Source organism: Bubalus kerabau, chromosome 21, assembly GCF_029407905.1.
Source record: "Bubalus kerabau isolate K-KA32 ecotype Philippines breed swamp buffalo chromosome 21, PCC_UOA_SB_1v2, whole genome shotgun sequence".
NCBI classification, from domain to species: domain Eukaryota; kingdom Metazoa; phylum Chordata; class Mammalia; order Artiodactyla; family Bovidae; genus Bubalus; species Bubalus kerabau.
This window is the reverse complement of record NC_073644.1, coordinates 33,629,580-33,656,428: the sequence shown is the minus strand read 5'-3', so window position 1 is coordinate 33,656,428 and position 26,849 is coordinate 33,629,580. Positions and strand designations below refer to the sequence as shown.

The 26,849-nt window shown below is 36.6% G+C and overlaps 1 protein-coding gene across 4 annotated transcripts in view; it reads left to right on the top strand.

Annotated features, from left to right (window-relative positions):
• The window catches only part of TAF4B (TATA-box binding protein associated factor 4b), a 158,137-nt gene that overhangs the window by 72,500 nt on the left and 58,788 nt on the right, over nt 1–26,849 (top strand). For 2 of the 4 annotated variants that reach the window (XM_055559635.1, XM_055559633.1), the window contains exon 14: nt 6,068–6,178. In XM_055559635.1, the coding sequence (XP_055415610.1) occupies nt 6,068–6,178 (111 nt within the window). Of the gene's footprint in view, nt 1–1,112; nt 1,329–6,067; nt 6,179–10,110; nt 15,223–26,849 lie in introns of those variants that run through there. The other 2 variants (XM_055559636.1, XM_055559637.1) reach the window with 2 other exon arrangements.

The window sequence follows — 26,849 nt, the reverse complement described above, 5'->3', positions numbered from 1 at the left end:
GCACCTATGATACAGCAGGCCTGGGTGAAGCCTGAGAATTCACATTTCTGACCAATTTCCACTGATTTTGCAATTGCTGCTGCTGCTCTGGAGACCACACTTATAATCCTTGGTCCAGGAGGAGAAAGAAGGTAGCCTTTAAAATCTTATCACTTTTCTTTTTCCATTGACTCTATAGTCATAGAAGGTTAAATTAAATACTGTGATTTGGGGAATCTGAGAATTGGCACAGTTCAGGCCCCATCCAGTTACCATTCACTTGGTTCTTTTGGACACAGGAAAGCTACAGTAGGTTTTTTAATGGGTATTTTCACAAGAGACCTTTTTGGTTGTATCTCTGGATTGGTGTACGTAAAAAAGATGACATTTTATTTTTTATTTAGAGCTTCTTCAGAAGGGAGTATGCATCTTTAATTTTGAATATGGGATCTGTGTGTCTTGAGAGACATGTTTTCCTTTTGTGGGAAAATGTATGTATTATAGCGGAGGGAGCATTGAGGTAGGAGTCAGGAGTCTTGGATGCTAGATTCAGTCTACCATTGTCTCGATTTCACTGTGGGAAAATCACTTGACCTCTTTGAACTTACCCATTTTCTTGTATTTAAAATGAATGTGACAATACATACTCTGCTTGTATTATAAAGCTGTCATAATTTAGGGAAAGGTGAGGTATTAGAGGGAAAACCAGTAGCTTAAAAACATTAGCTATGGAGACCTTTAAGAAAGATGCCATCAGGCTTTTAAATATAAGCCTGAGATTGACCATGGATATGTCTGTTTCTAAAAACTAACTAACATACCAATTTTGTATGTGTGTGTTGGGGGAGTGGTTTCCTTCCAGAGGTTGAGAATAAAAAAAGAAAATAAGAGTAAGAACTGGGGAAAAAGTTCTTAATCTTATATCAATATAGTACATTATATTTCTTTTCAATAGTATATAAAGAACTGTGTTTGAGTGTAAGGGGGAAAGTATCCAGTTGAGATTATGTGGAATATACTATTTTCCTGAAAGGTGAGGTTGAATTATAAGGCTAATAACTAGCAAGATAGCTCCTCTAATTCTGCCTAGTAAGCTTTTGGTTTCTGTTTTCATACTTGCTGCTTGATCCTAGACATGGACACAGTCACAGAACTACATGGCCAAGAGGAGTAACTAAAGCCCCAGCCTTATAGCCAGAGAGACAAAAAGAGGAGTGAGCCCCAAGGAACCAGGAATTACTGGGAAAAGGACGTAGAAAGGGAGGAGCTCAGGAAAGCAACCCCATATTCTTCTGTTTATTTCTTGTTCCCACTTGAGCTACACGCTTGTCATATGTGACCCTGACCTAATCTGCATACCAGCCAACAGTATAGATCAATATGCCTCATGAACATAAGTGTAAACATCTTAACCAAAATATTAGCAAAACGAATCTAGTGATACCTAAAAATAATGTATCTTGACCAAGAAGCGATTATCCCAGCAAGGCAAATCTGGTTCAGTATTCAAAAATTAGTACGCCAAAGGCTTTGACTGTGTGGATCACAATAAACTGTGGAAAATTCTGAAAGAGATGGGAATATCAGACCATCTCACCTGCCTCTTGAGAAACCTGTATGCAGGTCAGGAAGCAACAGTTAGAACTGGACATGGAACAACAGACTGGTTCCAAATAGGAAAAGGAGTACGTCAAGGCTGTATATTGTCACCCTGTTTATTTAACCTATATGCAGAGTACATCATGAGAAACGCGGACTGGAAGAAACACAAGCTAGAATCAAGATTGCTGGGAGAAATATCAATAACCTCACATATGCAGATGACACCACCCTTATGGCAGAAAGTGAAGAGGAACTAAAAAGGCTCTTGATGAAAGTGAAAGTGGAGAGTGAAAAAGTTGGCTTAAAGCTCAACATTCAGAGAAGGAAGATCATGGCATCCGGTCCCATCACTTCATGGGAAATAGATGGGGAAACAGTGGAAACAGTGTCAGACTTTATTTTTCTGGGCTCCAAAATCACTGCAGATGGTGACTGCAGCCATGAAATTAAAAGACGCTTACTCCTTGGAAGGAAAGTTATGACCAACCTAGATAGCATATTCAAAAGCAGAGACATTACTTTGCCAACAAAGGTCCATCTAGTCAAGGCTATGGTTTTTCCTGTGGTCATGGATGTGAGAGTTGGACTGTGAAGAAGGCTGAGCACCGAAGAATTGATGCTTTTGAAGTGTGGTTTTGGAGAAGACTCTTGAGAGTCCCTTGGACTGCAAGGAGATCCAACCGGTCCATTGTGAAGGAGATCAGCCCTGGGATTTCTTTGGAAGGAATGATGCTAAAGCTGAAACTCCAGTACTTTGGCCACCTCATGTGAAGAGTTGACTCATTGGAAAAGACTCTGATGCTGGGAGGGATTGGGGGCAAGAGGAGAAGGGGACGACAGAGGACGAGATGGCTGGATAGCATCACTGACTCGATGGACGTGAGTCTGAGTGAACTCCGGGAGTTGGTGATGGACAGGGAGGCCTGGCATGCTGCGATTCATGGGGTCGCAAAGAGTTGGACACGACTGAGCGACTGATCTGATCTGATCTGATATCAAAAAAAAAAAAAAATAGACCTGCTTTGGCTGTCAGTGGCTGAGAATTCTTTGCTGGGCCATAAATCATGAAAGCTTTTCCTTATACTTTTTGTTAAAAATTTAGATCTTAACGTTTTGAGGTTAATTTTTGTATAATGTGTGAGGTTCAAGGTTCATTTTTTTTTTCTTTTTTTTTTTTTTGCCTGTGAATGTTCAGTTGCTCAATTTGTTGAAATAACTGCTTTCTCAATTGAGTTGCTTTTCACCTTGGTCAAAAATAAACTGGCCATGTTTACGTGAATCTGTTTCTCGATTCCCTATCCTGTGCCCATTCCTTTGTCAATACCACATTATTTTGGTTAGTAGAGCCTTATATAAGTAATTCTTAAAATTGCATGGTGTAATTCTTCCAGTTTTATTCCCTTTTCCCCCCCCATAATTGATTTAGCTTCTGATTTCACTTTCCATATAAATTTTACTATCAACTTATACATATCTACAAAAAAATTTTTATTGGAATTACGTTGTTTGAAGGTCAGTTTGGAGAGAATTGAACCTTTACTTTTTCTTACAATCCATGGATTGTCAAATCTTACAGTCCATGAACACAGTGTATCTCTCCATTTATGTTTTTTTCTTTTATTTCTTTCATCTGTGTCTTGTGGTTTATAGCATACAAGTATCTGTATGTATTAGATTTATACTTACTTCATTCGGGGAAAGCCATTTTAAGCGGCATTTTTAAAAATTTAAGTTTCTGACTTTACCTTAATGGTATTTAGAAATGTGATTATTATGTGTATTGACTTGCATCTTGTAGCCTTGCTTAATCTCTTTATTAGTCCTGGGAAGTTCTTTTTTTGTTTTTTTTTATAACTACCTTGAAATTTTCTGTGTAAATAATTATGTCACTTGCAATCTTGTTTCCACTAGGAAACCTCTAATTCAGTGACTGCTTTTATCACACAGGAAGTTTACATGTCTTCATCCACAGTGTATTGTGCTGGCCATGATATATTGAGTTTAAGAAAGTTTATTGTAAATACAGGACCCACCAAACTATAGTCAGTTTCTATTTTTGTTAAGAGTTTTGCAAAATTTTCTAAACCATTGTGTGTGAGATTTCTGAAAACCAAAGTATAATTTGCAGAGAGAAAATATTTTACTTTATAGGGAGAAGAATCTGATGACAGAGGTCAATTTTAAACCTGTTTGATGTGACTGTCTTGCAGATACCATTTCTCTACAGGGAATGACTTTAAAATATAGCTTGTTATTTGATTTGTGCTGCAGGTAGATTAGCTAAAATTGTATTTTTTCACCCTGAAGTTCTGTATTGTGACAGCGTCAGACTCTAAAACTGTATATTTTATTTAAAAGACCAGCCTCAACAAAAGATAGTTTACAACTCCCAAAAATAGTTTTCTAACAGTTTGCTGCTGCTGCTGCTGCTTCTAAGTCACTTCAGCCGTGTCCGACTCTGTGCAACCCCATGGACGGCAGCCCACCAGGCTCCCCCGTCCCTGGGATTTTCCAGGCAAGAGTACTGGAGTGGGGTGCCATTGCCTTCTCCTTCTAACAGTTTATATATATGTAAATACATAGTTTAAAGGACGGATTTCTGCCCTGTGATTTGTGGAGTAAAAGGGAAGTGGTTCCTAGTTCATTTTCTTCAGTTAAGTCTAACTTTTTAGCTTTGTTAGACTCAGTTACCTATAGCTTACTGGCTTGTTCTTTGTCTTTCCTTTGATATTATAAAGTAATTTGAAGTGATCTCTCTGAGATGGCCTACTTCATCCCAAACTGTTTCCTGCTTTTATCTGGTCTTTTTTTTTTTTTTTTTTTTTTTTTAGTGTTAAAAATTTGGTTAGTGCTCTTTTAGAAGAATATTCTCAGGATATATTTATGGTTCCCCAGTACGTTACTTCAGTTGACTATCTTGGAGTCTGATCTTGTTTGAATATTTATCTAGCAATCACTACCTAGTTCTTTCTCCCTTTTTCTCCACAGTAACAAGATTTTTGGTAGGAATTGAACATTATTTCTCTTCTGGAAAAGCCCAAGGATCTGTGTAGTGATATTTTATTTTGACTTCTTTACTTTGTTTTCTTTTTAAAAAAAGAATACCGTTTGACACTTGCCTTGGTGAAATGATGCAGTGTTTCATGCATTTATTTCTCAGTTATATTATTTACCTTAATAGGACATCTTTGATAGATACTGTGTACAGCTTAGTGCCCAAATATCAAAAAATTATACCTTGTAGATTTCATCATTCTGGTTAACCATAGTAATAGCAGTACATCAAAAAATAGTACTGACTCACTTTCAATTTTTCACGTGAAGATAAATATAGAGTAAATCCATAAAAAATGTGATATATTGAAAAGGTTTTTATGTCTCTGAGTTCCGTTTTTATCACTTATTATTTGTGTGACCTTTATGATGTTTTCCCAACCTCTTTAAAGCCTGTCTCCCTTAGTTTAAAAAAAAAGTACATGTATACTTTTCATGTTATAACAATATATACCTTTCAATGTGATTATAAGGGTTAAATGAATTAATTTTAAGGAAGTGCTTTGTAAATCATATAGAACTATTTCCTATAATACATAAAAACTATCTGTTTTTAAGTACAGTTGACCTTTGAACAACACAGATTTGAACTGTGTGGATTCACTTAAGTGTATATTTTTTTCACTGAGTACCTAGTACCACATGACTTGCAGTTCATTGAGTTAATGGATACGTAGATATGCAGAAACCTCTATAAGTTATATGTAAATTTAATTATGCGTTGTGTATTAGCTGCTCAGTCATGTCCAACTCTTTGCGTCCCCATAGACTGTATCTTGCCAGACTCCTCTGTCCATAGAATTCTCCAAGCAAGAATACTGGAGTGGGGAGCCATTCCCTTCTCCAGGGGGTCTTCCTGACCCAGAGTTAGAACCCCATCTCCTACTTGCAGGCAGATTCTTTAATTTAGTTATATGTTAGTTATAAGGTATATGAAACGCCAACTATAAGTTATATGTAAATTTTCTACTGCATAGGTAGTCAGCACCTCTAACCCCACATTCATTGTTCAAGGGTCAACTGTAATGCACTTTTAATCTGAAAAGTTTGACTGTAGTTTGGCCGCTTTCACTACAGTTTACGGTTCAACTTACTCTTTAGGCATTTCTTATCTGTGCTTAAACTTACGGAGAGATTAAGCTCTAGATGTCTTTCTTCTATTCTATTCTATACTTCTTCCTTACCTAAATTCTGCCTCTTCTGTTTAGAGATTCAGGACTAAGGACTTTATCAGAGGAAAGGAATCAGAATATGATTACACTTGGCTGTTAGGGAAATCTGATACTTATTTTGATATGATATTTATTTTGCACTGTCACGTATTTGGGAAAGAATAGAGAAGTGGGCTTACTGGTCAGTTTCTTTCCCCTCTCTGAGCATGGCTGTGTGTAAACACCGATTTTTTTTTTTTTTTTTTAATTCTGTCTTCTAGTTACAACAGTTGGAGCTCGCACAGATACAGCAGAGAGATGCTAATCTCACAGCTCTTGCAGCTATTGGACCAAGGAAGAAGAGACCACTCGAGTCCGGGTCTGGAAGTGAGGTATGGAAACAAAGTTTGTCCTTTTATTTGTCATGTCAAAAAAGCAGGCCTAAAGGAAGCAAAGAATGCAGATAATTTACTCTGCCTTGCACACTATTGCTGCCAAATGCTTGTTAAAGCTCTCCTTTGCCTATTTTATAAAATCTTAATTTTTGCTTGTTCGTAAAAATATGTATCACCTTGAACTTTCCTCCAACTTACTACTTGTTTTATACTTCTTCCCGTCCCCCACCACTGGTCATACTGAGTTTCACTATCTCAGTTTTTTCCTGTACATTCTTCCAGGCAGTTTTATATAATTTTCTCCTCGCTTGGTGTCTAAATCCAGCTCATCTGTTAAGATCAAGTCTGCCCTCTTTTTTCTACCATGACCTTGATTCTGCATACCCACACTAACTTCTCTTTTTCTCGGCATGTAATGTGTTTGCATGGCATTAACTGTTCTCTGCTCCTCACATGAGTATTTTTTCTTCGGTTTATTATGAGAGATTATGAACTTCTTGAGCAAGACTGTAATCCTTTTCCTTTGAATCTCCCACAGGACCAGGTACATATTAATATATATTCAGTAAATATCATTAATTGTTTGATTAACACCAAGGAAGGATCTTACATCTTTAGAGCAGTTATTCTAGATTAATTAATCTATAATGCTAGATTTTCAGATTGGTCATTGGGGCTAAGATAAAAGAATGAGAAAGAGCCCTGAGTTGGGTCAGTAATAAAGAAACTGTGGCTCCTCTGTTCTGCTGTATAAAACTTAAATGTGCTCTGGGACAGGCTCTTCCCAGCTGACCCAAAACATTAACAGTTCCTGATGTATGATAGTCATCTCTATAGAGGAAAGATTTTAAAAGTCTAGTTCTTTTTATTAATAAAAATGTAATGGATATAATACGTTCACATGCAAAAAAATTCATAGTATAAAAATGTTTGAAAAAGATGAGTTTCCCCCTCCCAGATTTCTAGTCCCCCATCCCCTGCCCAACCAGATGTAACCACCGTTCAGATTCTCACATATTCTTATAGAATTTATTATGAATATAGACGTGTATCTCATGTGCCTTCAAAAATTCACATTTGATTTTGTTTTTACCAAATGCAATCAAATTGTATCTTTTGTTTTGCTCTTGATACTTTTCCCCTTTTCCATAATCTCTCTCATATAATTTACCTCCATTTTTTTTTTAAAGGTATGTCACATCACTTTGTTTAGATAAACAATTTATTCAGCCAGTTCTCTAATGGAAATTTAGGTTGTTTCCAGATGCTTCTATTACCTCAGAGAGTGTCCTTGTACTTCCACTGTTGTACTTGTTCAGTGTATCTATAAGCTAAATTCCTAAAAATGAAAGTCCTGGGTTAAAGAGTGCATGATAGGAACAATTTTGAAAAAATTAAAACATATTCAAAGATAGAGTAGTATAATGAATCCCCTACATACTTACCATCCCCATGCAACTACTATCATTTTATGCCAAATTTTGTTTTATTTATATCTGCACCAACTGTCTCAGGTAAGTTTTTTACTCCTCAGCTTATTTTCAACACAATCCTAGATTCAGTATCATTTTACCCATAAATTATTTGTTGCTTTTCACTTTTGATAAATATTTTTAAATTGCCCCCTGAATGATTTGTATCAGGTTTTGCATCCATTCATGCCTGTTTTTCCACACAGTCATTAACCCTGGGGATAATCTTTTCCATCCAATGACGGGAAGTGCAATTTTTAATAGTGTTTAAATTCCAAGTGAAATTGAGCAATTTTTTCATGGGTATATTGACACTTTCAATTTATTTTCTCCCCCCTAAGTTAATATTTTTTAATAGATTTTAAAAAATGGAACACTCCACACCCCCCTTCACTTTTCTTTCAGTTTGGGCTTTATTCGTATGAAAGTTTGTATTTTGTTAAATTAAAAAAAAAAAAATCAGTCATTTTCTTTTGTCCTTCTCGAATTCCATTGTGTTTGGAAAGCCCTTTCTTAATAATTAGACCTACGAGTTAGTCCTTTTATCATTTCAGCTTTAAAGTATAAGTCTCTGATACATTCAGGGTTTGCTCGAAATAATAGGTAAGATCTGCTTTTAGCTTTACTCCCTTTCTGCCTCCTCGTTCTCCAGACGAGCAGACTGTCCCAACTCTGTTTCCTCGATAATTCTTTCCCCACTGATTGGTTGTGCCACCTTTATCACAGACAGTTTTGTGTCAAATACAAATTCCCGTATGTATTTGAGTCTGACCCAGTGCTATCTAATAGAACTTCCTGTGATGAACACTTACGGGGTCTGAGCTGCCCTCAACAGCTACATAACGACTGTTGAGCAGTTGAGCTATGGCTACTGTGATTGAGGAAATGAAATTTTAACTTTAAAAAGTTCATGTAAATTTTAATAGGCACACGTGGCTAGTAGCTGCATATAAGTGCATGGGACCAGTCTACTGTTTATAGATTATTTTTATCTGTTTATGATTATTTATGTATTGCTGCTGAATCTTTTTTCTTAACCATCTCAACCATTTTTAAGTGCACAGATCAGTGGTGTTAAGCATATTCACATTGCTGCACCCCACACCCGCAGAACTTTTTCATCTCGCAAAACTGAAACTCTATACCCATTAAATAACTCCCCATCTTCCCCTTTCCCAGCCCCTGGTAAGCAACACTCTACTTTGATTCTGTAATTTGATTACTTAGATTCCTCATGTAAGTGGAATGAATCATACAGTATTTGTCTTTTTGTGACCTCAAGGTTCCAAATCTTAGTATATTTTAAAAATATGGTAAAACTAGTCCAGTAGAAATTTTTATGTTCCTACTTCTCTACCACAGGACAACCCACTGTCCTTTATTATTGGTCTGTTTGTATAAAAATGTGTGCAAATATTTTATTAAAAGTGGGGCATGCTCTTTCATCATTAAGCACATTCCTATAAATATGGCCTTGTTAGCATACTTTTTTCTTTTTGGCAGGAACAGTTATTGGTAAATTTCTTCATCTATGTAGTTATTCTTTATAATATCATAACTCCTTTGAGAAAGATACAGGAATGTCTGAGTTCCTGCCCTACTTTTTGATTAATTTTTTCAAAGCTTCATTTTTATGTGTCATTTGAGTTTGTCACAAATCTCAGAAACATTAAAAGTTCCCTGGTTTCTAATAATCAGAGATTGTAAAGTACTTTTCATTTATTGTATGTTTGAATATGAGAAAGTCTATAGGTTACAGGGGGCAGAAATGAAATGTACTATTGATATTCAAAATGGTGATTTTTAAAAAATCAGTTTATATCAGTATTAAAATGGAAATTTATTTAATTTTTATTTATTTAATAGAAATTTAAATTTAAATTTTTAATTTAATTTTTAAATTTCAGAACAGATATATGTTCTAACTTGGGTATAAATATATTGAAGTGTTTGTTTCCTTGGTGCTTCTTCAGTTTTGAGAATTTAGGCACATATATTTTCCCCTTTATTCCTGTATTTTTAACTTAGATCGTTGTCAGACTTTTTCTGAACTATAAACAGCAGTACTTTAAGTAATCCAACCTGAATTGAAAATGTCCATTTCTTTAATGAGTTGGTGACATTTTAGTACAATCCTTATTTTGAAATTAGCTGAAAACTACTTTTTTGTGTTGATTTGTATTCATGGTGTTTTAACTTTAAAGGCAATTTTCTTTGAAAAATGGGAAACTGGAGAGAACCCTCCTATATGCTCTTTCAGTGTTTACATAGACTGCTGATTGATTTGCCCCTCCAGTCACTTAAATTGCATGAATCAGGATTGTTAAAAACCCTTTAACAATTTGATTTTTTTATTCTCACAAATAACACAAAATTGATATTTGAAACCATTTATATTTTTATTACTCTATACCTAAAAATTGAGGGTCTACTTAGTGTCTGCCTCTTTCTTTATAGATGGAAACCTGAAATGTTACCTGTTTGGTCTGAATTTGCTGGAATAAGCATAAAATCCCAGAGAGGAGTGAGGTGGAGTCTTGCTCTTTGAGGAGTAAATCCTTGGTTCAAATGCAGGTTTTTCTAGTACCGAAGGGGAGAGCTTTCAGTTTGGAACACTGCATAAAGTGGTGGCGATTTTTAAAAATATAAATTTCAGAGAATTAAACCTAGAACATTCAGCATTCATAGCTTATCATTTTTGTTGATAACAAATCAAGAAAAATAAATTTGGAGAAATTTGTTTTTGACCTTCTTCCTTTAGACTTTTTTTTTGTTATGCAAAACTCCCTCTTATCCTTCAAAAATCTTTCTAGTTGTACAATTTATATATTAAACTATCCTCTATGTAGATTTACATTTAATATTCTCAGAAGTCTTGCTAGAGTTGAATAGCATCAGCCACTGTCTCCGGGTGTTACTCTGGCAAAAAGCAACAAGTACCAATTATCATTTAGAACCAACTATTTATTCCATAAGCCTGTTGCGTCTAAGGGAGGGGGACTGTTAAAATTTGCTACTTTGGCATATTTAATTTCTCCTTAATTTACTTCTGTGCATTGAAGTGTATGAAATCAGTTCTTAGATTAATATAGACTGTATAGATACCTATGCGGTAATTTAGAACCTACTTAAAGATTTAGAATGTTTGCATGTTTGTGTTTTGTATATATATTGCTTAGGTGATGTCTTTGGAATGTTAAGTCCTGAATAACTTTACTTCCTCCATTAATTTTAGGTCCTTGGATTAGAAAGAATCTCTTTTTTGGATTAGCAATACTTTTTAAAATTTTTATTTATATTAATTGGAGGCTAATTACTTTACAATTATTTTGGTGGGTTTTGCCATACATTGACATGAATCAGCCATGGGTGTACATGTGTCCCCCATCCTGAACCCCGCTCCCACCTCCCTCCCTATCCCATCCCCTGGGTTGTCCCAGTGCACTGGCTTTGAGTGCCCTTTTTCATGCATCAAACTTGGACTGGTCATCTATTTCACATATGGTAATATAAATGTTTCAGTGCTATTCTCTCGAATCATCCCACCCTTGCCTTCTCAAAACAGAGTCCAAAAGTCTGTTCTTTATATCTGTGTCTCTTTTGCTGTCTCGTGTATAGGGTCATCATTACCATCTTTCTAAATTCCATATATAGGTGTCAATGTACTGTATTGGTGTTTTTCTTGCTGACTACTTCACTCTGTATAATAGGCTCCAGTTTCATCTACCTCATTAGAACTGATTCAAATGCTTTCTTTTTAATAGCTGAGTAATATTCCATTGTGTACCACAGCTTTCTTATCCATTCATCTGCTGATGGACATCTAGGTTGCTTCTATGTCCTGGCTATTGTAAACTGTGCTGCAGTGAATGTTGGGGTACCCGTGTCTCTTTCAGTTATGGTTTCCTCAGTGTGAATGCCCAGCAGTGGGATTGCTGGGTCCTATGGCAGTTCTTATTTCCAGTTTTTTTAAGGAATCTCCACACTGTTCTCCATAGTGGCTATACTAGTTTGCATTCCCACCAACAGTGTAAGAGGGTTCCCTTTTCTCCACACCCTCTCCAGCATTTATTGTTGTAGACTTTTTGATAGCAGCCGTTCTGACCAGTGTGAGATGGTTCCTCATTGTGGTTTTGATTTGCATTTCTCTGATAATGAGTGATGTTGAGTATCTTTTCATATGTTTTTTAGCCATCTGTATGTCTTCTTTGGAGAAACGTCTGTTTAGTTCTTTGGCCCATTTTTTGATTGGGTCATTTATTTTTCTGGTATTGGGTTGAATGAGCTGCTCATATATTTTTGAGGTTAATTACTTGTCAGTTTCTTCATTTGCTATTACTTTCTCCCATTCTGAACCCTGTCTTTTCACCTTGCTTATAGTTTCCTTCGTTGTGAAAAAGATTTTAGGTTTAATTGGGTCCCATTTGTTTATTTTTGCTTTTATTTCCATTATTCTGGGATGTGGGTCATAGAGGATCTTGCTGTGATTTATGTCGGAGTGTGTTTTGCGTATGTCTTCCTCTAGGAGTTTTATAGTTTCTAGTCTTAGGTTTAGATCTTTAATCCATTTTGAGTTTATTTTTGTGTATAGTATTAGAAAGTGTTGTAGTTTCATTCTTTTACAGGTGGTTGACCAGTTTTCCCAGCACCACTTGCTGAAAAGATTGTCTTTTCTCCATTGTATATTCTTGCCTCTTTTGTCAAACATAAGGTGTCTATAGGTGCGTGGATTTATCTCTGGGCTTTCCGTTTTGTTCCATTGATCTTTATTTCTGTCTTTGTGCCAGGACCATACTGTCTTGATGATCATAGCTTTGTAGTATAGTCTGAAGTCAGGCAAGTTGATTCCTCCAGGTCCATTCTTCTTTCTCAAGATTGCTTTGGCTATTCGAGGTTTTTTGTATTTCCATACAAATTGTGAAATTATTTGTTCTAGTTCTCTGAAAAGTACCGTTGGGAGCTTGATAGGGATTGCATTGAATCTGTAGATTGCTTTGGGTAGTATACTCTTTTCACTGTATTGATTCTTCTAATCCATGAAAATGGTATATTTCTCCATCAATTTGTGTCATCTTTGATTTCTTTCATCAATATTTCATAGTTTTCTATATACAGGTCTTTTGTTTCTTTCAGTAGATTTATTCCTAAGAAGTATTTTATTCTTTTCATTGCAATGGTGAATGGGATTGTTTCCTTAATTTTGCTTTCTGTTTTCTCATTGTTAGTGTATAGGAATGCAAGGCATTTCTTTGTATTAATTTTATATCCTGCAACTTTACTATATTCATTGATTAGCTCTAGTAATTTTCTGGTGGTGTCTTTAGGGGATCATGTCATCTGCAAACAATGAGAGTTTTACTTCTTTTCCAATCTGGATTCCTTTTATTTCTTTTTCTTCTCTGATTGCTATGGCTAAAACTACCAAAACTACGTTGAATAATAGTGGTGAGAGTGGGCACCCTTGTCTTGTTCCTGATTTTAGGAGAAATGCTTTCAATTTTTCACCATCTAGGCTAATGTTTGCTGTGGATTAATCATATGTGGTTTTTATTATGTTGAAGTATGTTCCTTCTGTGCCTGCTTTCTGGAGAGTTTTTATCATAAATGGGTGTTGAATTTTGTCAAAGGCTTTCTCTGAATCTATTGAAATATTCATATGGTTTTTATGTTTCAATTTGTTAATGTGGTGTATATATCACATTGATTGCTTTGTAAATCTTGAAGAATCCTTGCATCCCTGGGATTAAGCCCACTTGGTCATGATGCATGATCTTTTTAATATGTTGTTGGATTCTGTTTGCTAGAATTTTGTTGAGGATTTTTGCATCTATGTTCATCAGTGATATTGGCCTGTAGTTTTCTTTTTTTGTGGCATCTTTGTCTGGTTTTGGTATTAGGGTGATGGTGGCCTCATAGAATGAGTTTGGGAGTTTACCTTCCTCTGCAATTTTCTGGAAGAGTTTGAGTAGGATAGGTGTTAGCTCTTTAAATTTTTGATCTAATTCACTTGTGAAGCCATCTGGTCCTGGGCTTTTTGTTTGTTGGAAGATTTTTTTATTACAGTTTCAATTTCCGTGTTTATGTTAGGTCTGTTAAGATTTTCTTTTTTTTCCTGGTTCAGTTTTGGACGGTTATACTTTTCTAAGAGTTCATCTAGTTCTTCCAAGTTGTCCATTCTAGTGGCATATAGTTGCTTATGACCCTTTGTATTTCTGTGTTGTTGGTTGTAATTTCTCCATTTTCATTTCTAATTTTGTTGATTTGATTCTTCTCCCTTTTTCTCTTGATGAGTATGGCTAATGGTTTGTCTATTTTATTTATCTTCTCAAAGAACCAGTTTTCAGTTTCGTTGATTTTTGCTTTAGTCTCCTTTGTTTCTTTTTCATTTATTTCTGCTCTAATTTTTATGATTTCTTTCCTTCTGTTAACCCTGGGGTTCTTCATTTCTTCTTTTTCTAGTTACTTTAGGTGTAAAGTTAGGTTATTTATTTGATTTTTCTCTTGTTGCTTGAGGTAAGCTTGTATTGCTATGAACCTTCCCCTTAGCACTGCTTTTACTTAATCCCATAGGTTTTGGATTGTTGTGTTTTCATTTTCATTTGTTTTTATGCATATTTTTATTTCCTTTTTGACTTCTTCCTTGATTTGTCGATTAGCAATACTTTGAAATAGTTTACCTAACTCACTAATGATCCAGCCATTGTAACAATATTTATTTTGTTGAAAATAAAGATAGATTTTGTTTTGACCTTCTAACACATTGGCTTGAAAATGCTGGTATTTCTTTTAAGATTAAGTGGTTAAAGTGTCAGATCGACTACATGGTGCTTATAGTATTTATATGCCTAATATGTGTTTCTTTAAAAAGTGTTCGTTTGCTAAACAAAGCAAAGTAATTATTGCCACATAGATAAGTGTATACTCTTTCTGTCTAGAAGCTGGTTAGAGTACTGTCCTGTAAAATTGTGAAGATTTTAGGGGAAGAGAAGGGATTTTTTTGAAACTTTGCTTAGTAATAAATACAAATTTTATTGAATCAGAATTGCTTTCAGACAAATATAATTTTTTTCACAGTTGAATTCTAATTCAGAAATGAATGTCAGAGAATGATAACAGTTTTTCTATTTCTCCCAGGTATTAAAGGTACATCCCTAAAATTCATTTCTTCTTTATTGTACTTTTTAAGTGTGTATACCTTCAAAATAAGGCATTTCATTTAAGCAGACTTGTAACTATTATTAAACCAAGGATTCTTTAAATATTATTAGCCAAGCAAATTTTATTTGGACAGAACCTATAAAATGATTCTACAGCAGAACTGTAAATCTATATGCTTAACCGTTTATTGGTTAATGGTGTCTCTGTAACATTAATAATAGAAATCATCACATTGCAGTATTTTGTGAGTAGACGTATAGGGGGAAAAAGGTGAGAAAGGACCATTTTAAAGTAGTATGTTGACAATACCATAAAGAAATTATGCTTCAATTACAAATAAATAAATTTTTTAAAGAAGAAATATTTGAGTCCATATTTGCCTGCTTATATGCCAGGAATTGTTCTAAGCATTAGGAATATGACAGTAAGTAAAAAAAGGGAAAGAGAAATAGGGTACTGAATTCCATTGGCAAGAATGTTTCATGCCATAGCTTACAGAAGTGTGATTTCTGAGAAAGTTATATTAATTTTTATGTGTATTTAGGGGTGAACTTTTGAAAAAATACTATACTTCAAATAGTGTTTTGTAACAGTTTGCTATAGATATTATTGGAACTTTTTTGTTCAGAACTTGGGAGTCTTGTGATAGTATCTATTGTAGCAACCTGCCTTTCTCTTTAGCTCCAATTTGATGTTTAAAGTATTAGAGTACTTTGATTTGAGGGGCAACAGGGTATGGAGAGGGAAGGGAATTTTCAGAAGACTATGGGCAAATTCCCGTATGTTTTCTTTTATTTTAGCCTGTATCTGGTTGCCCTAAACATAGAGTGGCCCTACTCTGCTAGAAGCCTAGTCCTCTGAAGGACAACGTACATTATTAGGGCCTGAGCTGTTTTAGGTAAAGATATCTTACGGCTTGAAAATTCACCTGTTTACTTTTTGGCACCTGGTATAAAATTTTAAAAATCAAGTGGGAAATAAAGCTTTTTTAAGAAAAGAAACTAAAATTGTTTGAAGAAAAATCACAGTGTACTACGAAGCAGGGTTGAAGCAATGTAATAAAATGCCTTGTTTTGAAAAGAATGTTCTAGAGCTGTTACATATAAGTATGTGACAAGGTTTGAGATAACTCAGAAGAAATAATTTGCATTTATTTCATAAATTTATATTAAGTGCTTACTATTTTGAAATTTTCATTCTTATGAAAAATAAAAAATATTATAATCACTTCATGCTGCTGCTGCTAAGTCACTTCAGTTGTGTCTGACTGTGTGCGACCCCATAGACGGCAGCCCACCAGACTCCCCCATCCCTGGGATTCTCCAGGCAAGAACACTGGAGTGGGTTCTTGGAGTGAAAAGTTAAAGTGAAGTCGCCCAGTCGTGTCCGACTCTTGGCGACCCCATGGACTACAGCCCATCAAGCTCCTCCGTCCATGGGATTTTCCAGGCAAGAGTACTGGAGTGGGGTGCCATCACCTTCTCCGAATCACTTCATAGATAGCCTGAAATCACTTGAGCATTCTACTAATTTGAATATACCTGATAAAAAATTTACCAGAATCATAGTGGCACAAACATTTTCCTTTCCTCGTGATTTAATATTAAATCCTCAGTGTCTTGAGCTTCTCATGTGGCTCAGTGGTATAGAATCCACCTGCCAGTGTAGGAGAGGCAGGTTCAATCCCTGAGTTGGGAAGATTCCCCTGGAGAAAGAAATATCAACCCACTCCAGTATTCTTGCCTGAACAATCACATAGACAGAGGAGCCTGGCAGGCTACAGTCCACGGGATTGAAAAGAGTAACATGACTTAGCAACACTAAATAACAACACCTCAGTGTCTTAGGATGCCTGTGCCTATTCAATAAAAGAATAGCTTAGTGGAGCTCAAGAACTATCTCCGAGATTCTGAAGAAATCTGAGTGGTGGGTAGCCATTTTTTTCCCTCCATGCTAATCCTAACAACAGTATTTCCTGTCCCCCTCCCATTATTTCTGTTCCTTGCTGGTATGCCCCTTCAAGGAAGTGAAAATTAGCTAGTTAAGTGCCAGGTAATGATGTACCTGTTTTTTAAAACAAGGACTTAGCAGCAACTTCCTGCTCATAGCCACAAATGAAGTCTGAGAAGGGTGGGACATCCTGGAAAGGTAATGATGGTACCAGAAAGTGTTCTGTCCAAGAACAAATGGAACTATGGTGGTTTGTGTGTGTCTGTCAGATAAGAGGAAACATCAGGAGGCAGAGTGAGATGGGTTCCATTGCTTTGTCTTCAGAGAAGATGATTAGGAAATTTCTGGATTTTATTACTAATTCTCCTAATTACTACTTTTCCAAGAATCATTTCAGGGACTTCCCTTTCCAATACCTACAAGTTTCTTATGAAATGAAGAAGAAACAATTTCCAGAAGAGTATAATCAAAAGGTAGATTATTGATTGAGGGGGTAAGAAAGAGGTCTCCTGTGTCTGCGAGAGTAAATAGCTTTTTATTTGGGAGGAGTGTTAACTCTGATCACGTTGAAAAATGTCAAAATGATATAAAAGTATTAAAAACAACTCATGTTTCTTGGGTTACCCTTTCCAGAAATATCCATGCATATATTAGGTTAAACCCTATCAACTTGCCATTTTCATAGATGAAAATCTATCAGGTATTGGCAATTCCATACCTATGATCAAATATATATATATATATACACACACACACACACAATTGCATATTAATAACTATCAGATCAGATCAGATCAGATCAGTCGCTCAGTCGTGTCCGACTTTTTGTGACCCCTTGAATCGCAGCACGCCAGGCCTCCCTTGTCCATCACCAACTCCCGGAGTTCACTCAGACTCACGTTCATCGAGTCAGTGATGCCATCCAGCCATCTCATCCTCTGTCGTCCCCTTCTCCTCCTGCCCCCAATCCCTCCCAGCATCAGAGTCTTTTCCAATGAGTCAACTCTTCACATGAGGTGGCCAAAGTACTGGAGTTTCAGCTTTAGCATCATTCCTTCCAAAGAAATCCCAGGGCTGATCTCCTTCACAATGGACAGGTTGGATCTCCTTGCAGTCCAAGGGACTCTCAAGAGTCTTCTCCAACACCACAGTTCAAAAGCATCAATTCTTTGGCGCTCAGCCTTCTTCACAGTCCAACTCTCACATCCATGACCACAGGAAAAACCATAGCCTTGACTAGACAGACCTTCGTTGGCAAAGTAATGTCTCTGCTTTTGAATATGCTGTCTAGATTGGTCATAACCTTTATCAAGCACTTAGAATGTATTATCTTTGTTAGTTTTTGTTAACTCCTCTACTATTATTTTCTCTAAATGAAAAAATTCAGGTATAAGGAAGATGACTTTTCCAGAGTTCCACAGTTAGTAAGTGGAGAACCCCAGATACATATCAAAAAATGTGATGTTTGTCTGTACTCTTAACCACTATAATGGGATCATCCTAAAAGTACTATTTTACAACTTGTGAAACAGCGTATATGGACATTTTCCTGTGCTGGTTATATACTTTTGTGCCATAATTCTGTTATCCACTGATAGACATTTAAAATATTTTCATTTGTTTATTATAAATAGCATTCTCTGTCATCATGTACCCATTTATTTTGCAGACTTGATTTCTAGAAGTGGGACTTCTGGGTCAAAGGATATTCACATCTTAAGTTTTAATAGGTATTTCCATGTTAATTTCCAAGAAGTTTATGCCAGTTTCCACCACTGCGTGAATGCCTATTTTCCCATCCCTTTGTTAGTAACAGATGTGATCAGACATTTCAAAATGTTCCAGTTTCTACAACTTTTCATTTATTGTATCTATGCCACTTCTCTCTGCCCTCTTCAAAGGTTGAGGTTCTGTTTATGTATGGAACATGGTGCAGGAGTGTGAACAACCTCTAAGATAGCCTATAAGGAGAATACTTGGGTTTTTAATATTTTATTTAAGCATTAAAAATTATTTATGGACAATTTTTTTCATACCTTAGAAATGGGTGTATTTTGAAACAGACAACCGAGTTGAATTCTTCAGGGTATTTGAATGATCAGTCTTACATAGATGTTATTTTGTTTACCATATTTACTAGTTTTCATGATTTGAGGGTGTAAGTGAATTAGAATTGAAATATTAAGCATGAAATGATTCGGGGAACACAGCAGTTTAAAATCTACTAGGGGACAAACAGAATTAGATAATTTAACAGATTTGTTTCTATAAATATCATGTAGATACATTAGAATTGAGAGCATGTATCATTTTAGATAAAGAAGCTTTTTATGCTTTGAGGTATATTTTTTCACATTTAATTTTGTTCACACTTTCATTAACAAATCTGCCTCTTTTTCATAAATGACTTAAACATAAATCTGACTTTTAGTTGGATCTTTAAAATTTTCCAGAGATTCAAAGGCTGACTCTTTGTCAGCTATCTTCAGGGACTGCCTGTGAAATAAGTTGAATTGCACATTATGGGTTTATCTTTCATCCTTCCCAAATCCCCTTTAAATGATAGTAAAGGAGAGAAAATGACATAAAAACACAAGAATAAAGAAAAGAGAAAACAGTAATACAAGTATTTACTTAGTTAAAATAACCGTAAATTTCTCTGTGAAATATTCCTAAATAAAATATTCAGATTTTCAATTAATATTGTCAGTTAAAACCAAGGTTTTCGTGGAAAACAGTGTATCTGCCTTAAGTATTGCAGCAGTACCTAATTAGAGTATGTTCTTGAATTTCTATTTATGCAATTTTTACTAAGAATTGTGGACAGTTTTGAAAACAGTAAATATAAGTTGTTACTGAAATGTTTACTACAACTTGTTTGTTTGACTTATCAGACTGTGCCACTTGTTTGTATTTTTATTTATTAAAAAAAATTTTTTTTGTTTGTATTTTTAGTTGAGATAAATTCATATATCACACCAGGACTTCTTATGCTTAGTATTTTCATGATTTATCATTTCTCTGTTCTTTTACTTCCAACCTATCTGTGTCTTTATTTAAAGCTGGTTTCTCATGGCTAGGGCTAAGTCACTTCAGTCGTGGACTCTTTGCCTCCCTGTAGACCTTTCAGTCATGTCCTCTGTCCATGGGGTTCTCCAGGCAAGAATGCTTGAGTGGGTTGCTGTGCCCTCCTCCAGGGGATCTTCCCAGGGATCAAACCTGCATCTCTTCCTCTCCTGCATTGGCAGCAGGGTTCTTTATCACTAGTGCCGCCTAAAGTAGCGTGTAATTGAGTTTTGAATTTGTATCCAGTATGAAAATTTATTTGGACAATTGAGTTCATTTACATTTAATGCAGTTATTACTGTGATTGGATTTGAGTCTCAGTTCAGTAGCTCAGTCATGTCCAACTGTTTGCAACCCCATGAATCGCAGCACGCCAGGCCTCCCTCTCCATCACCAACTCCTGGAGTTCACTGAGACTCATGTCCATCGAGTCAGTGATGCCATCCAGCCATCTCATCCTCTGTCGTCCCCTTCTCCTCCTGCCCCCAATCCCTCCCAGCATCAGAGTCTTTTCCAATGAGTCAACTCTTGGCATGAGGTGGCCAAAGTACTGGAGTTTCAGCTCTAGCATCATTCCTTCCAAAGAAGGGACTGGTTGGATCTCCTTGCAGTCCAAGGACTCTCAAGAGTCTTCTCCAACACCACAGTTCAAAAGCATCAATTCTTCAGCGCTCAGCCTTCTTTACAGTCCAGCTCTCACATCCATACATGACCACAGGAAAAACCATAGCCTTGACTAGACGGACCTTTGTTGGCAAAGTAATGTCTCTGCTTTTGAATATGCTATCTAGGTTGGTTATAACTTTCCTTCCAAGGAGTGAGCGTCTTTTAATTTCAAGGCTGCAGTCACCATCTGCAGTGATTTTGGAGCCCAGAAAAATAAAGTCTGACACTGTTTCCACTGTTTCCCCATCTATTTCCCATGAAGTGATGGGACCGGATGCCATGATCTTCCTTCTCTGAATGTTGAGCTTTAAGCCAACTTTTTCACTCTCCTCTTTCACTTTCATCAAGAGCCTTTTTAGTTCCTCTTCACTTTCTGCCATAAGGGTGGTGTCATCTGCATATCTGAGATTATTGATATTTCTCCTGGCAATCTTGATTCCAGCTTGTGTTTCTTCCAGTCCAGCGTTTCTCATGATGTACTCTGCATATAAGTTAAATAAGCAGGGTGACAATATACAGCCTTGACGTACTCCTTTTCCTATTTGGAACCAGTCTGTTGTTCCATGTCCAGTTCTAACTGTTGCTTCCTGACCTGCATACAGATTTCTCAAGAGGCAGGTCAGGTGGTCTGGTATTCCCATCTCTTTCAGAATTTTCCAGTTTATTGTGATCCACACAGTCAAAGGCTTTGGCATAGTCAAGAAAGCAGAAATAGATGTTTTTCTGGAACTCTCTTGCTTTTTCCATGATCCAGCAGATGTTGGCAATTTGATCTCTGGTTCCTCTGCCTTTTCTAAAACCAGCTTGAACATCAGGAAGTTCACGGTTCACATTTTGCTGAAGCCTGGCTTGGAGAATTTTGAGCATTACTTTACTAGCGTGTGAGATGAGTGCAATTGTGCGGTAGTTTGAGCATTCTTTGGCATTGCCTTTCTTTGGGATTGGAATGAAAACTGACCTTTTCCAGTCCTGTGGCCACTGCTGATTTGAGTCTACCATATTGCTAATTTGTTTGTCCTTGTTTTTGTTGCTGTTATTGTTTATCTCCATTCTTTTCATCTTTTGAGTTAATCAGGTAGTGTTTTAGTATACCATTCTATATCCTCTTTTAACTTTTTAAGTATACCTCTTTTTTTTTTTTAATGGTTGCTATACAGATTTGTCTAAAGGTACAGTATGTATTGTTAACTGCTTACACTCAATCTTGAATTAATGCCACTTCACATACCATGTAAAAACCTTTTAACTGTAGAATTCCATTATATAAATCCCTCCCCTCCTTTGTGTTATTTGTCTTCACCTGTTTCACTTCTGTATGTTTTAATCTCCATAGTACATTTTTATTACTTGGTCATATATCGCTTAAAGAACTTATGAAAATAAAAACAGCTTTTTAACATTTATCATTTCTAGTGCTCTTTCATTTTCCCTGTAAATTCATTTCTTTCTAGTATCATTTTCTGTCAGTCTGTATGCAATTAGTCAACTCTAGAATTACCAGAGTTTCAATTAAACAAAGCTACTATTAATACATTTAAATATACCGGTAAACCTATCTTTGCTTTTGAGGCACAGCAATCCTTACAGATACTGTAGCTTTTTTTTTTTTTTAAACATTTACAATCCTGAAAGGGTAAAATTAAAGCTAGCTCTGAAAGAAAAATCTTTTACTGGCAATCCTTTAAAGAAATTCTCATAGAATAATAGATAGAATTTGTTTCTGGACATAGTTTACTTGAGTTTTTGGAGGACTTTGTAAGTGTCTTAATTAAAGGTTAAAGAAATTAACCAGAGTATGAAGAGGAAAATCCTACTGATACAGGCTTTTCAGCTTGCAGTAAGTTACCGCTTTTCAGAATTGACATTTATTTGGTTGCTTGCTGTTCTTGTGTGTTGTATTACTTGGTGGGTTGAAGACTTGCTGACTGTTTGGAGCAAGTGACAGAAAATAGCCTTTTGAGTAAATACCGTCTGGTGGCAGCTTTGTGGGGATGAATAATGTAGGAGAACAAGTCATCAAAAGACTTTACCTTTCAGGTCTTCTCCCAGATTTATTTGGCTTAAAGGTAAGAATAGCAGCAGGATCTTGATTTAAAAGCCCATAGTATGGCTCATTTTCACTGTTCTGGTCATTCACATAACTGATATTATTGAGTCATACTTTGTGCAGAAGTGTACATGTTGATTGGATAGCAGCTAAGTGCCATATATATATATAAAATATTCACAAGTCCAAAATCCTTCCTTTCCAGTGAGTGGGCAAGTTATTAGGTAGTTGTGTTGCATTGAACACATGTGATGGTAAAGTAGAGAGCACTGAAGTCCCCGGGAGATGCCCCTCATCTCAGCCAGGGCTAAGTGTGTTTGTAACACTGGAAAAACACGTTACCTGAGTTGAGTCTTGAAGAACTTAGTCAGGTGCTGTGATACAAGGGTAGGACAGAGATTGGAGAAGGAATCCCAGGAGGAGAGAAGTAACTCTCTCGAACAAACTGGAAAACACATGCTATGGCATGATCAATAGTTTGAGTAGTAAAAAGGAAATGAGAGATGAAAATGTGGAGAGAAGCTTTGGCATGCTCATGGTTGACTGTGTCATGGTTAGATACTTGGACTTGGTCCTAGAGAAGATTTTTAGCCACTGGAGTGCTTTAAATAGGAAAACGGTATTACCAGATTACTTATTTGAGAAAGATCATTCTCGCTGCAGTGTGAACACTGTTATTACTGAAAATAGGAAGATTGCTTAGAAGGCTGATGAAGTAATCTCAGGCAGGGAAGTGAAAATGTAGAAAGATGTGGATTATTTGGACACTATTAATGAGGTAGAACTAATAAGAAATTATAATTGGGATATAGAAGGTAGGCTTGAGGGTGACACCCAGTTTTCTGGCTTAGGCATTGGAGGTGAATGGTTTTACCACTCCTTTAAGTGAGAAAGAGAAGAGGAAAACAGGAGAAGTAATGACTTACAGCTGTCTTCCCCAGCCTCTGGTAAAGAATCCACCTGCCAATGCAGGAAACACAGGTTTGATCCCTGGGTTGGGAAGATCCCCTTGAGGAGGAAATGGCAACATACTCCAGTATTCTTGCTATTAGGAAGTTGAACAATGAGGTCTAGAATTTAAGAAGGTGTTCTTTCGGAGATAAAGATGAGAGTGGTTATTAGCACAGGACAACCAGTATTGTCATTATAGCTCTCATAATTGCACAACTAGAATTAGAATTCAGCTTTACCAGCTGAGCCACAATGGAAGCCCAGAATTAGAATTCAGAACCCAGGATTACATGTCACATCAGTCCATTTAGACATATTACTTCTGTAAAAGACTGCTGAAACACAGAAACTTAGAGATGACAAAATTCTAGGGTGGAAATTAACATGCAGGGTTGTCCATGTTCTGAAATAAAGATAATAGAGATGAATATCTATTACTTCAAGAGTTCTGCTTGTTGACCAGCAGAGGGCAGGCAACAACGCGGCTCAGTATCCGTAACTTCTGCTCCGTTTTGCCCTTCAGGCCTGGAAGCTCAGGCCTTCTGGTATAGACTTTCAGTGTTCTTGTTACACGAAAACCAGGCATCCAGGACACTTTTATCTATCCTTGGTTCCAAGACTTAGAAGATGTTTGGTTTTTGTTCTGGAGCCAGATCTGCTTTCCACTCGCTGTTCCCTATATCTGGTTCTTATTTTTCCTTAAAGTTTAAGACTAGAGTCATCCCTTAAGAGCTGCCATGGTGACATGGGGTTAGAATAAGATCAAGAGAGTCTGAGAAATATAATGGCTCTTTGCCTTCTAGAGGTAAAAATGTCCAGCTTTTGTTCCTGGTTAACTGTTAAGATTCAAGGACATGTTTGTGTTTTTCTTGATCTTACGATTCAGAGACTAGAATGGAAGGAATGGACGTTGGCTCGCGGAGATAGTGCTGAGACGCCTGGTTGGTTCTCTAAGGCAGCACTGCCACTCCTCCACTATTTGATGTGAGGAGCCCATGAAAACCTTCCTGTCCCAGGGCACATCCTTCATCCACTTGCTGTATGTCTGTAATACCCATTAGTTTCCTTTGTAGCTTTAAGCATTCAAAGCTCAACTTAAATTTAAAATTTTCACAAAGAGGGACACAGTTGGGGTGGCAGGACAAATTATCAATATTTCTTTAACCAGGACTTACAAGAATAGGACTTAGGCAGGAACGTGTAATTAGATTTAACTAGGGGGTGCAAGAAAGATCTTGGAACTAGGGTTACACTGTTTCCAATTTACAAACAGTGCCTCCCAACTGACAAATGACATTTATGGAGAATATACTGTATGCCAGGCATTGTTCCTATTTAATCCTTAGGCCAGTCTTATAATCTCAGTTACTATTCCTGTTTTGCAGATTAGGAAACTAAAGCACAGAGAAGTTAAGTAATTTTTCTGAGGTTACTGTGGAGGAGACAACCTAGATGCACCACCATTCAATTCTCCTCTGTATTTTAATTTTTTCATTTATTTATTAATTTATTTTTGACTCTGCTGAGTCTTCATTGCTGCATATAGGCAGTGGCTTCTCTTGTTGCAGAGCACGGACTGTAGGGGTGCACAGGCTCAGTAGTTGTGGCATGTAGACTTAGTTGCTCCACAGCATGTGGGATCTTCCTAGACCAGGGATCAAAACCATGTCCCCTGCATTGGCAGATGGATTCTTAACCACTAGACCACCTGGGAAGTCCCCCAGATGACTTGAATTAGTACATGGGCTAGAATTTGCTAGTATAGCAGTAACATAATTTAGGAAAACATAGGTAGAGACCCTTTTTAAAAGTTTTACCTCACAGCACCTACCTGCTGTATTGAGAAATATGCATAATTGGTTATTTTTAATTATTGATAACTGACTGTTCAAGTGTTCCTTATTAGATCAAAAAAGTTCTTCTAAAAATATGAAACTTTGTTTACTGATATAATTGAACAACTTAATGAAGGATATTCATTGGAAGGACTGATGCTGAGGCTGAGACTCCAATACTTTGGCCACCTCATGTGAAGAGTTGACTCACTGGAAAAGACCCTGTTGCTGGGAGGGATTGGAGACAGGAGGAGAAGGGGACGACAGAGGATGAGATGGCTGGATGGCATCACCGCTCGATGCACATGAGTTTGAGTGAACTCCGGGAGTTGGTGATGGACAGGGAGGCCTGGTGTGCTGCGATTCATGGGGTCGCAAAGAGTCGGACAAGACTGAGCGACTGAACTGAACTGAATGAAGGCTAACTTAATTGACCTGGCAGTTTTAAAGAATGCTTACATTTAGGTTTGGTTATGCTTCTGAAAACATCTGTTGTACACTTAGTAAGTGAATTATTTCTTTCATCTTCATTGAATTTCATCTTCTCTTTTCTCCTCTTTTCATTTAAATGAAGAATACAAATTAAGGAGTATCTTGATGTAGAAAGTCGATTGGGAAAACCTTCTATTTCAGAAACAAATAGTACATTGTCCCAAGAGGTTTTTTTTTTTCCCTTCTTACAACTTCTTGTCTCCTAACTACATTTGTGTTCTTTGGCATTGACTGAATAGCATAACCAGAAATCAGTCCTAGACAACTTTGGGCAAAAGGACTTGGTGAGAAAGAAGAAAATGAAAACTGATGGTGAGGGCAGATTTTGAGTTTTTACAGCTCTGGGTTCCACCCTCCTTACCGTGGATAATTAAGAGGTAGTTGACTATTCTTGGCCAGGTCAGTGGGAAGCTGACAAGTCAGACTGTGATTTTCCCACATCATCAGCCTAAGAATAAAATTGCTATATATTTGTATCTAAGTTCAAGAAAGACTGGCTTTCCAAGCCAGCCACTGGTTTGGGAGAAGAGAATACTGTCACCTTCATAGAGTTGTGAATTATAAAAGACATTTCTGTTGGGTTACTGCATGTCCCTTGGGGTTTGTTTCATTTATAACATTGCCTCAGGCCTTTTGCGGCATCCTGTTGAAATGACCTCCTTTTCAACCCTGTGCTGGCAGCCGCAATGTGGCTCTTTCCCGGGGATCCTTCAGGCTGCTCACGTGACCAACATGAACTGCGACCCCTTTGTTCCTTACCCAGATGATTAGTTTTCCTTCATTTTTTTTTCTATTTAATAGTTTTGCCTTATTTTCTGTCCTCTTTTTCCTCTTCACTTCCCTTTTTATTTATTAAGTACACAAGACTTTGGGTAGCAATTTAAATTCTTTTATTGAAGTATACCATCAATGCAGAAAAGTACACAGATCATAAGTTAGCTTACTGAATTTTCACAGCATGAACATACCCATGCAGACGGTCCTCGGGTCAAGGAAGAGAACATCACCAGAATCCTAGCAAACCTTTCCTG